General features: G+C 43.1%; 1 protein-coding gene across 2 annotated transcripts in view; it reads right to left on the reverse strand.

Moving 5' to 3' along the window:
- PNPLA2 (patatin like phospholipase domain containing 2) overlaps positions 1 to 15484 on the reverse strand; it is a 46004-nt gene that overhangs the window by 10498 nt on the left and 20022 nt on the right. For both annotated transcript variants that reach the window (XM_035122011.2, XM_035122019.2), the window contains exons 2-8: positions 10318 to 10550; positions 10043 to 10108; positions 6728 to 6937; positions 5778 to 5838; positions 4008 to 4187; positions 1716 to 1848; positions 1051 to 1173 (exon numbers count right to left, since the gene is read on the reverse strand). In XM_035122011.2, coding sequence (XP_034977902.1) covers positions 1051 to 1173; positions 1716 to 1848; positions 4008 to 4187; positions 5778 to 5838; positions 6728 to 6937; positions 10043 to 10108; positions 10318 to 10550 — 1006 coding nt within the window. The remainder of the gene's footprint in view (positions 1 to 1050; positions 1174 to 1715; positions 1849 to 4007; positions 4188 to 5777; positions 5839 to 6727; positions 6938 to 10042; positions 10109 to 10317; positions 10551 to 15484) is intronic.

Raw genomic sequence — 15484 nt, forward strand, 5'->3', positions numbered from 1 at the left:
TTGGTTACTCTAAAAGATCACACCACATTTCCCTGTGAGTGTTAGGTGGATTCCTATGAATATCCAAACAATTTATATACAGTATTCAATGATTTTTTGCCATGTATTATAAAAAGAATAAGGATTGTGTTTGCCCTTTGCTGTTCTGACCTGACATGTTAGTTTCTCTGCTAATGCTATTGACCATCGTCTGTTATACCAAGAATCAATGTTCAGCCCAAAGCCAGTTTTCCAGCATCCATGGCTATCTCCATCCCCCTCCTACCTTTGAGATAGCATCCAATCACTTTTTGGCAGTTCACGCACAATACATTTTTGCCCACTGTCCTGAACTGCCCTGGGTACATGTTCACACGCAGAAAAGAAATTGAACCAAGAGTGAGCAAATAGATACATTTGAAGAGGGTTGTTTGGGTTTTAAACTTAATCCAAGAAAGCTCTTCAGAACACTCTATATATGGGGTGCTACTATATCTAAGTTTTACTCAGAATAGAGCTAATGAAATCAAAGACCCTAACAGGTTCATTAATTTCAATGGGTTTAACTCTGGAGTAAAACTTAGTTGAACACCACCCTTGGAAATGAGGCCTTTTTCTTTTGGAAAGAAAATGAGGCCCTTTCAAATATATTATGTACAACATCTAAGGACTTCAGGCACTTAGTTATGTTATTTCACCATCAAACAAAACAAAACGGGGGACTGTCAAGCCTGGGTTTTCAGTTATTTGGTTTCTTGAAAAAGAAGTACTGTGTGCTGTAATTGCCTGTAGTTTCATAACCATGTATTCGGTTACCTAGGCACAGTAACACTAAACCTTCCTGAAGGGTAAGGCACCTTTATTTTATAGAGGGCTGTCCAAAGTAAGATGACACATCTAGAACTGCCATCTTAAGCACACAAACTTGGAAGAGAGTACAAAGGGGCTGATTTCTGAGTAAGCACGGTCAGATTGGAGGCCAAAGTCCCCCTGATTACCATTTATATGGCGCCAGTCCTATGGCAACTCCCAGTGTCGCAATACTTAGAAAAGCAAACAAGATAATCCTACCTGGCTGAGAGATGGCTTCCCAGCTTCTTCTTGGCTTTCCTCATGAGATAGTGGCAGACTTTCCTCGTCTGCTCCTTCATCCACCTGATATCCTCAGGGACATCTGGCAGCCATTCAAGCAACCTAAAGAAGACAGGTCACCAAGAGGGAGGCTGTTAGACAACGCAGCCCATTGCTACACTGCAAGCACAAAGGAGCACCAGCCACATTGGAGCTTTGCCAAGGTGTTCTTAAAAACAGCCAGCAAAGGGCGCCTCTTGCAACAATGGCAAGTATTCACATAAAGAGAATGCCTCCCCTTCCTAGAGTAAACCAATGACCTTTCTAGTCCAGAATCCCATTTCCCATGGTGGCTAACTATGTGTCTATGGGAACCCTAGATGCAGCACGTGAGAACAAGAGTTTGTTCCTGCTACTGTTTCCCAGTGGCTGATAGCCACCTCTGACCCTGCACATAGACCTCATGGCTAGTTGCCATTGACAACCACATGGGAGAGGGGTCCTTGGCTTTAAATAAATTCCCTTGGAGTGGATTTTACCCTTGTTTTATTTAGAACCAAGTCCCACAGAATAGCAAGTTCGAAATGATGCAGATGATACAGCTATCTAGGTCCCAATCACAAGCGTTTCCCAAAAGCGTATCAGAAACAGGATTTAGAGCATACCTGACAGTGAAGGAGAGAGCTGACTCCAGAGGAAGTGTGTATGGGAGCATCAAGGCAGAGGCCAGGCGCACAGGCAACAGGTTGGCAATGCCGGTGAACAATCCCCTCCTCTCAGCACAGGCTTCTAAGAGGGCTGAAGATGGAGACAGTGAGTTATTCCACTCACCAATTCAATGGGGAAAGCAGAGACTGCCCCCTTTCAATTTTTAGAGGAGAAACCCCTGCCCAAAATTTAGCCCTCTCGCAGTTCCAAACATCAGCCCAAAAGGCAAGCAATAAAAATACAGTATAAGACTGCTCCCACTCATGAGAAGCAACCAGAGGGATTTCTATTACTCCTCTTCCCCAGAGAAAAAGGCAAAGCCTGCTTTGTTTGTCCTGTGCCTCATTTAAAAGGTAGTAAAAAAAAAATAAAAAAAAATCCTTCCAGTAGCATACTCCAGTAGATACTGAAGAAGTGTGCATGCACATGAAAGCTCATACCAATGACAAACTTAGTTGGTCTCTAAGGTGCTATTGGAAGGAATTGTTTATTTTGTTTCGACTACGGCAGACCAACACGGCTATCTACCTGTAATTAAAAGGTAAAGGTACGTGGACGACTCTGGGGTTGCAGTGCTCATCTTGCTCTATAGGCCGAGGGAGCCGGCGTTTGTCCGCAGACAGCTTCCAGATCATGTGGCTAGCATGACTAAGCCGCTTCTGGCAAAACCAGAGCAGTGCACGGAAATGCCGTTTACCTTTCCGCCGGAGCAGTACCTGCCCGTTGCGGCGATTCGAACCGCCAACCTTCCAATGGGCAATCCCTAGGCTCAGTGGTTTAACCCACAGCGCCACCCACGTCCCAATTAAAAGGTAGTATTCACTATAGAACTGGAATGCCTCTGAAACCTTCAATTCTGTGGGGCTGTATGAGTTAATGGGACGCTGTATGAGTTAGCAACATGTTATTGCCAGGGCCCTGAAGGCCCTGCAGTTCAAAAAAAAAAAAAAAACAGCAGTAGAATCATAGAATCATAGAATCATAGAGTTGGAAGAGACCACAAGGGCCATCCAGTCCAACCCCCTGCCAAGCAGGAAACACCATCAAAGCATTCCTGACAGATGGCTGTCAAGCCTCTGCTTAAAGACCTCCAAAGAAGGAGACTCCACCACACTCCTTGGCAGCAAATTCCACTGCCGAACTTGTAATTTCCCAATGCAGGTGTAGGTTTGAAATGAAGTGAGGGACTTTGCATGCTACAACAGAAGTGGGAATTGGAAACACAAGTCACCAACATTTTAAAAGCAATTACTGGATGTCCAGACTACTTTGAAGATCTACAAAATCTCTCTAGCCATAAACATGCATCTACTACTAAGCAGTGGGACCAAGAGGTTTGTTATAGGCGGGAAGATTGTGTCAATTCTAGAGTTGGCAGCGAATCACTTTATTCATCTTTCCTCAACACTGATCCCCACCTTATCTGTCGATAGGCATTTCCCGACAATTTTCCTGGCTGTTATGCTTCTGTGTCCACTATCCATTATCTCATGAGTCTCGTAAGAGAAGTTTCAATAGCAAAATAAAAAAGCTATAGCCGGACCCTAAATAATCAAGGCAGGCAGCCTCTTCTTCACAGATACCAACTTTATTGGGCAGTGGAGATTAGAACCAGAGTTTCAAGTCAATGCTGTGCACCAGTGCCAGAATTTCCACATGCTATATGTGAACACATGCACACTTTCAAAACATTGCTAAGTACATTTGTGTTATTAATGGGAAATAGAGATTTTCTGAAGTCCTGTGATATGTCTGCAGGGGGCCATGGAGCAAATTGTATCCCCTTACATTAGCCATACTGCCCACCCTGTATATTTCATGTATTCGCAGTCTCCTAAATTACCTTTGGACATGGACAATTATGGCAAACTATACAATGAAATCAATTTAACCATCATGGCTACCTCCACAGAGCCTGGAACTTGTAGTTCGACCATGTACCAGGGAAACCAAATCATCTCACAGAACAAAATAAAATGTATGCATATGTGCAGGATCGGAATGTCTATCTTTTAGCCTCTCAACATTCTTCTTTCCTCTGCTTCTCCCGTTTTCTCCCATAAAGGGAAAAAGCAGGACATAAGTCAAGGGTGGGGAACTTGTGGCGGAGGCCCATCATCAGATGCTGCTGAACTATGTGTTCCTCACCCAACCTCTAGCATTATAAAAGCCTCAGCCTAGTCTGTGTAATGAGGAGAGCCTTGGGTTAGACACAGACACACAGCAGACTCTCCAACCCAAGATCATACCTTGGTTCAGTTTAGGAGGCAAGTGTTCCAGAATGTGATCTTCAGCCTCTGCCAGTGCAGCATTCTCTCTCAGCTGGTCCTCTTCCCCTGCCTCCTCCTCTTCTTCTTCAGTGTTCTTCACCCCAGCACCATTTTCAATAGCCAGCAAAGGGTTGGTGGGTCTTGGATGATGGAGAAGACCTGAGGAAGATGGGAGAAGGAACTGTTGTGCTTCAACCAAAAACTTAATATGCTTTGCCGATTATCTTTCCTAACAGTGGAGAAAGTGGCAGTCACAGCCAAAAGCCACCTGCTGTCACAGAGGATATTGTGTACTGTACATGAAATTGCCACCAAGGGCATGTGAGATAGCTGTACAAGGCAAGAGGGTTTACAAAGCAGAGAGAAATAGCTCCTCAGGAAAAGACTCAGTGGGCATCAATGCTACACTCTTTTTGGCACCAGGTTAAAACTTATTTGTTTACTCAGACTTTTTTTTAAGTGCTACATTTGTCTTTGGAACATTTTTAAGCAGGTATCTTAAAACAATAGGTCTATGGTGGATTATGTTTTCCTTTCCTTGTTGTTATAACTGTACACTGCCATCGGATCTGTTTGAATAAAGTTTAGTTTACAAATATTTAAAAGAATGTTGTACATACTGTGTGCTGTCTAATACCTGCATGTATCATGCAGCAGAAGTGTGTGGTTTCTTGTAAAACATGTGCATGGAGGGACATTCAAATGTTAAATCCTGCCCACCAATACACCCCACCTCTGCAGTCTGAAGCAACTCAGTACCACGTGGTTTATCTATACAGTATATGCCCACACATTCTGTAAAGTACCATTTGAAATCGAGAACTACTATCCATAGCTTCAGTAAGAAGTCCCAAGTAGACCCATTCACACCTGCAACCATAAGAAATCTTTGGCTGTCACCAAGTCAATTTCCTCTCTAATTGGCCTCTCTGAGGTAGCACGGTGGGGTTGCTGAATTATGTGATATAAGAACATAAAAAGAGCACTTCTGGATCAGAGCAAAGCCTCAGTTGGTTGAGTATCCTGTACTCATAGTGATCAAATGTTGCCTGTAGGAAGCACACAGGCAAGACCTGAACTGCATCAATGTAAGTAGTTAAGTCATGAACTGTAAGGACAAAAAATACAGTGCACAAGATTGCTGCACTACAGACAGTGCACCACAAGGTGACACTATAGACAGAGACAGTGTGCTCTGTCCACAGCACCAGCTTATGCCAGAATAATAGGCAGAGCGCTAGAGAAGCAGGTGCCTTACCACTGGAAAAGGAAAATACAGTTAAAGTTAAAAGGTGCACTTTAAAAGGAGCTGTTATCCTCTTGCACAGCTTCCATTAAATGAATTTTGTGCAGGAGAACACCCCAGTGGATCATGCCCAGTGCCATTTTGCATCTATGTGATCAAATACAAAATAGACTCACTTGTCATATCCAACATTTTGCTTTCATTCAGCGATTTGTGTAGGAGTATGTAAAACCTCGATTTACTCAGAACTTTTCTAATAGGATGGAAAGGGTGCTCAGCCTCAACCTGGCTGCTGCATAGATACTATTAAAAATCTTTTCTGCATAGCAACAACTGGTTAGATGGGACAACTGAGGGTTAAGCATGGCCGCCAATGGATTTTATGCACAAATAGGACACAAGGAAACTTATAAAGCTGAGAAGAAAGATGTTTTTACACAGATTTACTTCTGCTAGAAAAATTGGGTGGGGAGGGGAGGCAAAACCTTTTGCTAAGTGCTTACCATTCTTTTTCAAGAAGTGCAGTGCATCCCTGTATCCTTGCTTGCACATGTCCTGCAGAACCTGCACACAGAGATTGAGAGTGAGTTATGATGAAGAAAGCCTGTGTCTAAACATTACAGTTGGAAGGGCAAGAGGTGCTTGTTTTCTGGTTACAACCATTGCTACCCCAACAATGTTTTCTACTGCAGCAATTAAAGGAGGAGAAAGGGCAGAAAGTGAGAATGGACCAACAGCATTTGTTATGTTGCTTAACTAAAGGAAGAGGCAGGAACATGGAGGAGACATGTTATGGTCTGGGCAATGGCTCTGAATGAACACCCATGGGGAAGAAAGAAGGCCAACAAAGGAAGTTCCTGTCAATCTACACCAACTGTTATTCCAATGGGATTAAAAAAGGCATTCAGTGTATTCCAAAAGTTTTGAAGGCTTCTTGTCCCATCACTTTAAAAGTCAGATTAAATCATAGAATGAGCATTTGCCACTCCAAATTAGGCTACCTGTCAACACCCTCTAAAGAATGGGAGTGGGCGTCCCAAGTTACATGAAGTGCATTGTCTTAGCACCCACGTGCCTTTCAGTGACTTTATTGCTTGTTTCTAAAAGGAAACATGCAGCTGTTCATGAAACACCATATGCCCGACTCTCAGAAATGGGTGGCATAAACACCACTGAAGCTTTATGGAGGGCAGGTTGGTTTCTATAGATCTGCAAGCTCCAAGCAACACCAGCGGGACTCACTTCCAAGTAAACATGCACAGCCTTGTGTTAGAAGCATAAGGGCTAAGACAGATGAAGTGCTCTGAGGAGGAATGACTACAATAATTTGTATTTAGAAAGTATATAAATACAGGTTGAAGTTCATTTGAAGACCCATAAACAATGTTTACCAGCTTTGGAAGCTCAAGCATCACTACAAAAATATAGATAGACAATCATGCTGGGCTCTCACCTGAGGCTCTGGTGGAAACAGGGCCTTTGAAAGGCGGTAGAGGTTGCGCATGTTGAACTGAATGCTGGTATTTGTGACTCTGAGTTCATGGATGTTTGTGGAGCTGTCCCGTGGACATATATCACTCTCCCCAGAGAAAGGGGACACCGTGATGGTGTTCTTCAGCTCATACTGTGGCAGGTTGTCAGAAATCCCTCCATCAACATATCTCTGGGAGGAGAGAAAGAATGACAAGGAATCATTGAAGGTTTTATTATACAGTTTACAGTCTCTCTCTCTCCCCCCCCCACAATTTCCAAACACTTACAGGCAATTGCAAATGTACCAGTTAACAGTTGCTTGGTGAGTCTGGTAGGCTATAGCAGCCATATTCAGGGGATGTGAAATGTCATCAGTATACTGATGACACACAGCTCCATCTCTGTTTCATTGGTGCCTGGGGAAGCAGTAATGGGCTGGATGTGGGCCAAGAAACAGAAGCTGAATCTAGACAAGCAGAGGTGCTGTGGTTGCACAGAAGTTTCGATGTCTGCAGGGCTGTCTCAAGCTGGTTGGGCGCCCTGGCACAGAGATCGCTCCGCGCCCCCCCGGGGGGGCGGGCGCAGCTCGCAGCATGGCTTCCGTGCAGCGCCCTCCTGCCGGCCTGGCACCCCGCGCCACCAAGACTACCCCTAGAGCCGGGCCTGGATGTCCGAGAATCAGCAGAACACCCTTATTCTGGAAGGGGTTGCACTCGTTTGCATCCTTTCCTGAATAGAGATAGCCTGGCCACTATTATCCAAGACTACTCTTTGTAGGACTGCTCTTCTAAAATGGTTCAGAAGTTGCAACTCGTGTAAAATGCAAGGGGGGCGGGCAGAGTACTAAAACAGCTGCACCGCTTGCCAATTGTCTTCAGAGCCCAAGTCAAAGTGCTTATGTTGACATTAAAATAAGAGAACACCGTCTCTTTTACCAACCAACCACCTGGGCCTGAAGATCAGCTAAGGAGGTCTTCCTGATGGCCACTACAACAGAAGAGTTCAGTAGTGTGGGGACCCACAGTACAGCCTTTTCTGTTGCAGCTCCAAAACAATGGAACTATCTCCCTACTGAGCAGTGCTTTACCTCAATGCTACACTCTTTCAAGAGGCAGGTGAAGACACTTCTCCCACACCAAGTTTCTGGACGTTAGGAGGCATAATGCACTGAGGTAAGTGTATGGCACCCGTTGTCATCTTACATTATCCTCTGTTATTTTAGTTTGTGCTGAGTTTATTTCATATAGATGTTTTAATTGGCCTTGGAATATGCATTTGTGCATTTTAATATCAAAATATCAAAATAAAATAAATGAGATCCATGGGGTGACAGCAACCAGTGAAGATCCCTAGGCCTTCTACTGATATACCCACTGCCTACCTACATTAGCTGGAAAGCAAGCACTTCTGAACTATTGCTTTACTTATTAATTGTTCGATGCATCTGGCCCAATAGGGCTTCCTGCTTCAGACAGCCGGCTTTTTGCTGTGAGGTATTTGGGTTGCAATGAGACTGGCTAGAGACAGAGGTGAAGGCTCTGTTGGCTCTAGCCTTATCTGCATGCGTAGACAGGGCTAAATATGTTTAATCTAGAGGAGAGGGATGTTTTGAGTTTGGATCCAAACTAAAATAAGACCAGGAAGAGGTGATGAAGCAGGCACATCTCCAAAACAAGACATACACACCCCTCCCAGCTGTTATTGTTAACAACATTATGTAACAAGAGCAATAAATAAATAAAGCTAGCCATCTATCGGGGACCTTTTGCCTACATTCCAGTTAGGAACAAACTGTTCATTCCAACCTTCTCCACAAACCCCACTGCTCTGCTTCTACCACACACTCCTTGAGGCAGACCTCAGTTTAATTTAGTGCCATGGCAAATGGGCTTTTCTTAATACCACTCAACCAGACCAGGGAAGGAACAGATCTCAGGAGAAAAGGGAAAAAACCCCTTTGGTGCAGCTACCTTCAAACAGTTCACTGTGGCTTGTTCTGACATGACAATAAACCATGGCTTACTGCAGGAATAAGCTGGTGTGTTTCAGGTTTGTGCCATCTTCCTTCCCTTCTTCTTCTCCGACATGGCTGCAGGGAAACTGGAAGCCTTAACTTCCCATTTCAATTAACCACAGCTTAGCATAGTATCAAAACCCTGAACTGTGGTCAACTGAAACAAGCCACCATAATAAAACTATGGTTTGAAGTTGGCTCCTTTTGACAAAAGTTAGCCACAGCATGTCAAGGTTCAGACATTATGGTTTGTTTGTTTGTTTGTGTTTGACTATTTATTTTCAAAAGTAAAATGCCCAAAAAATAACACAGAAATGATAAGTAACATTAAAAAGTATATAAACAAGCCTAACCAGGGTTCAGACATTATGTTAACTGTAGTTAGTTTAAGACAATGCCTCCTCACAGCCATGCTGTCAGGCAAGAAAGGGGTTTTTTTCAGGAGCTTCTGCCTCACTTCCCTTAGCCATAAGTTGTGGTTTACTGTTATAGCTGAAAGAGTCACATGGGGCTTCTCAGAGAAAGCTGGGCCAGAGGGTTTTTCCTGCCTTCCCCAGATTTATTGCCCTTTGGCCTGGGTGGTGCTGAGCAATCTCCAATTCCAATGGCACTAAAGTCTAAGAGTTCAAGGAAAGGGTGCTGCTGCACTGATAGGCTGTGTGTGCTGTGCCCTCAACGAGAGTGCAATTAGCTGACATGCTGGCTTATTTGCTGCTAGACACACACACACACACACACACACACCAACCCTTGATGCCTGGAACAGGACTGCATGAAAAAAATAATCTCAAATTTGGGGAAAAACAAGAGGAAAAACTCCTGACTGTGCTTCACAGATCTATTTTCTTAAGGCAATATTGTTGGCATCCTTGTCGGGTGCTGGATAAAACACAGCTGTAGAAAGCAGGGAGTCTCACCACTTTACGCAAGTAATGACAGATGCAGATTAAATACCAATTTTATAATCTGAAGATTATGACTAATACAGACTTTGTGGCTTCAGCATCAAGCAAGATACTCCCCCTCATCCATGCTCCCTTTGACTTAATAGCCTGCCTGATGTGTCCCTGGGATGATGACGACATGATGACTAAAGCTTGTGGCTTATGGCCGTCAGTTCCAACACAAATGAAAATGAGACAATCAGTAGCAAGCCACTTCTTCAGCTTTAGCCCTCCATGTGTAATATGGAGACAGTAACAGCCAACCTTGCAAGAATCACAGATGACCTCATACGAATGCAAACAATTTTGGAGCCCAAGTCCACAATGGCTTACTTACCACTCCTTGAAGACTGGGAGGGATGAGGCCACAGTACACTGGGATGAAAGTGCTGCAAACACATGCCTGAGAGAGACAGGAAAACACCACATGAAACCTAAATAACATGCAGGGGATGATTTATGTATCCAGAGCACCAAATAAATAGCATCTGACGGAACAAGACAGCCTTTTGCCATGAAAGCATAGTCAAGTCAGGTGTCCCATTCACTGGTGGCTGGGAACCTACAGATTCACATCTAAAGCAACGAGGCAGTCATCATGTTATTACTTGCCTGGATAAGCTCCTCTTTGGAGCTGAACTCCGATAAGATGACATTCTCTCCATCTGAGACCCGCGTCAGCGAGATGCCCAAGCGTCCACTGGCCACCTCATGCCCGTTGTCTGGTAGAGTCTTGTATAGGCAGGTACGGATGATTTTCACTAAGTTGAAGGAGGGGTGCAAGGGGCCAAGAAACCTCTTCCGAGCCTCCTTAGAGACATGGATGATGTTTGCACCAGCCTCACCTAAGGCACAAGAGAACAACGGACATTAGGAGGGCACTGCTGCACGATACTAAGCTGGCAGGCTTTACACATTAAGGCACTCTAAACAGCAGTTATCTCTGAAATGCAGGTATCACAATGACTGGCGGTTTCAGAATCACAAAACTATAGTACTGCCAAGAAAGAGAAATGGAAAAAACAGCTCATGGAAGGCTTGTCAGTGACTGAAAGAACAGTTAGAATTTGAGTTTCAGCCTTGTTATATTCTGCCAGCAAACACTGTTGTTTTAATGGTGGTTTTAAAATTACAGAATGGCCTTTGTGCCATTTGTAATAGAAATCTTGCAATTAAATAGTCCTGAAGGGGAAGTACATGGTTCCCCAGACAGGTTGCACACTGCAAGAAGCCACAGCCACTAAGCAGTTTGTTGCAGTATCTACCCATGTTTCAAATGTTGTATTTTTAGTATACTGAGCAACTTCGGCTTGCCAATTCTAGAGCTTCGTTGGGAAATGATCTCACTGTCATTAGGCCCTTCCCTCATTCCCTCCCCTCCCCCATGTCCAGAGTTGTTTACCTTCTCATGCAGTTCCTCCTGCTAACCACAAAATACACTCAAGGTTAAGTATAAAACAAATCTACCATGTTATAAAAAGGCTATTCTATTTTTCCTTCTATTACGTGATCACTGGTTTTCAAACTTGGATACTGCACATCTATAGGATACCATCTAATAAAGCAGCCAGCAGGAATTATGTAGCTTAGCTATGTCTTAGTTCTTGAAACATGGTCTCATCATGAAATCAGCATGAAATCTGGCATATTTGTTCCTGCACCACAAAACCCTTCTGCACCATATTCACTATCTCAAAATATTAGTCAAGGAACATTTAAGTTGATGCGAATTACCACCAGAAAATAATTTGTTACTTCTGCTATGCAGTGGGACATGGAATATTTCAGAGCATCTGGGCTGGCCCAGTGCATCTCGGGGAGCTCAGCATTCCAGGTGTAAAAATAATAAAAACTTCTATGATCCCTTACCGGCAGATGAAAGATAAGTGTCAAAATAAGCCTCCATTGTGGATTTTTTAAAAAGCCCTGTTGGATTAAACCAGACTATTCCAGTCTAGCATCCCGCTCTCACAGTGGCCAACCAGATTCTTATGGGAGGCCCACATGCAAGACATGTGTGCAACAGCACACTCTACACTTGTGTTCCCCCAGCGACTGGTATCCAGGGCATACTGCTTCTGATACTGAGTTATCCCATAACTCAGTTATCATGACAGTAGCTATAACTATCTGTCAGGGATGCTGAAGTTGTATCCTGCACTGCAGATCCTGCACTGAGCAATGATTCTAAGATTGTTAAGTGGGTGTTGGTCCACAGTAACTCTTCATAGTACCAGGCCTAAAAGACACTCCCCGAATACACAGACACATACACACAATACGTACCGGTAAATTGAATTTCAAGGGTTTTTACTTCCACATTCCTCTACTGCTCTCATGTCAATCAAAGGATACTGCAGTGTCACTCAGCTACAGCAAATGCAACAATTTGGGATATTCAGTCCTCCACATTCTATATCTGACAACATGGCTACAGCACCCTGACTCACATTGGAGCAGCTGAAGAAGTGGAAGCCAAAATGTTTTGCTGTAATAATTTGATCAGTTTGTGAGTCACTATAATAAATACATGGTATTAGTGATTAAATGCATCCTTCCATGATTCAGAGCAAACTTGTCTGAAGTACTGTATGAGATACTGCCACCAACTTTGATACACAAACCCCCACAAAGGAAGACTGATTTCCCCAAATAGAACTTATTAAGCTTGGCAGCAACACAGGCTTTGATTCAGTCTTTGGAGTTCTGTTGGACAGGAGTGAACTGGACAAAACAACAACAACCACCCAGCAATTCTTTCCCTATTGAGACGGTTCCACTGCTCTATCACGTCACTCCAAAACAGTCCACAGTTGTGGGAACAAGAGCTCAGCTGCTTCATTCTTAACTGTCCCAGTGATCTGCAGTGGGTCAGAGGCTGACTTAGTAGAAAAACAAAGACTCCCATTTTCCCACTTCCTCTCTAGGGCATGCCAGCCAGAAAAACTTGCTAAAGGCAAAGGGGGTGGGGGAGAGATAGTGGGCAGAAAGACTAAAAAGCTGTCAGATTCAAATTGCCAGAACTCACAATGAACCTAGACTGACTTGTTAGGACTTGTGTTCACCTATCTGCCACCCTCATATCTTGTGGTAGCAAATTCCTTAGTTTATCACCGTGAGAAGTAGTTCTTTCTTTTGTCAGTTCTGAATCTCCCATCATTTGGCTTTGATGGATTGCCATGGCTTCCAGTATTATTGGAAAGAAATAAAACTTTTATCTACCTTCTGCACACCATGCATCATTTTATACATCTCTATCACATCCTGTCTGACCCATTATTTTTCTAAGCTAAAAAGCACCAAATTGCCCCTGACCCCAGAGGTACATCAGCCACCATGACTAGCAGCCGTAGCCTGCTGCTCCTTGGATTCCTGAAATAGAGAGGTGCTCTTGACATCCCTCCTGAAGAAGACCGATTTCAGGGAACAGTCAAGCCCTTGAAAAATGTGCTTAAAAAATCTCCTGGTTTATATATTGTGAGGGACATATATATATATATATATATATATATATATATATATATATATATGTTTAGATTAGTTAGTTGTACTTCTAGCCTGTTTTTCACCAAATAGCCTCAGGGCAGCTCAACAAATATATAATTAAAGTAAGTACGGCTGAACAATTAAAAGCATAAAATAAGAACCACAAAGGCAACCGACAACAAAACAACAGTATGGAACTGCAGTGTAGGAGTGTTGATATTGCAGATTAGAGATGCAGCCAGAAAATGTCAACTGTTTTCACAATCATAGTTTTTGGTGCTGACAACCTCAATATCCATTCTTAGGTTTCTAGCGAGAGCACATAAAAATCAGCTGATTGTGCTCAGCTTTTCATAATGCTGCCAGCAAATATGCAAAGCAAGCAGCACCTGCAACAAAATGTTAACACTGTGCAGTGCTTCTGTTTATGGGTGCAGGTTCCAGAATACTCCATTCTACTACCCCCCCCCCCGAGTCAGCATTTCATGGCCACTGAGAATGCACAGTGTTCACTTTGGGGTCTTGAAGATTTTTTGCAATTCTTAAAATCTTGAGATTCCCCAAAGCCTGCCGATTCCATGCACAAGGGAAGGTTAGTGATGTTTTGGCTACATAAGAATCCAAACTTGGAGAAGTGAGGATGCTGTGAGTATATGTGGGATTGAGCACTGCACACATACCATCAGCTACATGAAAACTGACCAGAAATACTAGCAGATATCTAGAGGAAAGCTGCTTTTAAAACTAGTTTTCTAATTTTGGGCACAAAAGAAGGCGAGATGAAATAAGTCACAATGAGTTTCTTCAGAGTGGCTGCACAGAAGCTGTGATGCTACTTTGCCTTTGCTGCCCTGGACCTACGAAGACAAAAAAATAATCTACAAAACTGTCTACACTCTTATTTTGCAGTGCCACTAGGGTCATGGGCAACATTTGGAAACTGACATAGCAAGGCATCACTGAGGCTGGGACTGTAATAATTTAACTCCCCAGGCACTTGTACACTTTGCACTCTAAGCACTGGATTGCAGGGGGAGAGAGGCAAGCCTTCCCTAAAATTAGGGAAAGCCAGAAGGGAAAATAATAGCTCCTCTTCAGCTGACCTTTAAGTCCTCTGGAAGGGGGTCCTTACAAAACATATCAGTACAGTTCTTATGCATAAAATGTGTCCTTTACTTTTTTTAAAGCAAGAACATAGCTGTGTACCTTGAAAGTGCCAAATAACCTTTAAGGAGGACTTGGATAGAATGAACTTCAGACTTCCTAGAAGAGAGATTCAGCTTGGATGCACTGCCAAAGGAGAGTAGATTTATTTGGATAGACTCCAAAGTAGATGACAGCAGTGAATTGAGCATGTGTTATAACCTTATGAAATGCTATGTATACACACTCACACACTTTAACAGAAAAAGGCCACCAGCAAGTTCAGCTTTGGCAATGCTACAGAGGATTATTAATGGGAATTAGAGAACTCACACTAGAGTGCTGAAGGAGAGGGAAGGTGACTCCTATTGAGGAATCATGGTAATAAACATCCTTAAGATATTATCTTCAGTTCCTAGCATAAGGCTGGTAGAGGATATAAAAGATGGGTGGTCTCAATTTGTGTGTATGCCCAATCTCCCTTCATCCTTCACCCAGAGTGCTATTCAGCTAGGCTTTACTGGAGCAGATCTACTTAAATTAATCATGTTTATTAATTTCAGTGGATCTATTTTAAGTAAAACCTAGCTGAATACAACCTCCAATATTTTAGTCAACCATCTTTATATTGTTTATAATATGCTCTTCATTGCAATGCAGCTCCAGAGAGGGTTACAAATAAAAAACGTATTTAGATTATACTACAGTGCCTTAGAAAACAAGGCAGTTAATTACAAGCATAAAAATAATAAAAACCACATCAAACCTGATACTAATATCCACCCAAGTCCTGCGTGAATAGAAAGGTTTTCACCTGGCACTGGAAACTAACGAAGTGGGGTTTTATTTTTCTATGAAAATTTCCATTTCATAAATTCTTCAGTTCACAATGAATGGATGCCAATTACTAATACAATATTAAGCAAGCTTGTTAGCTTTCTTTACTAAGTACTGTACAAGAAAAACAAATATGCTAAATTCGACCACTATCTAGGGCAGCACCCCCAAAACTTGGCCCTCCAGATGTTTTGGGACTACAACTTTCATCATCCCTAGCTAACAGGACCAGTGGTCAGGGAGGATGGGAATTGTAGTCCCAAAACATCTGGAGGACCGAGTTTGCCCTGCTCTAGGGCATCAGGTCCCAATT

Source organism: Zootoca vivipara, chromosome 1 (genome assembly GCF_963506605.1).
Source record: "Zootoca vivipara chromosome 1, rZooViv1.1, whole genome shotgun sequence".
Taxonomy (NCBI): domain Eukaryota; kingdom Metazoa; phylum Chordata; class Lepidosauria; order Squamata; family Lacertidae; genus Zootoca; species Zootoca vivipara.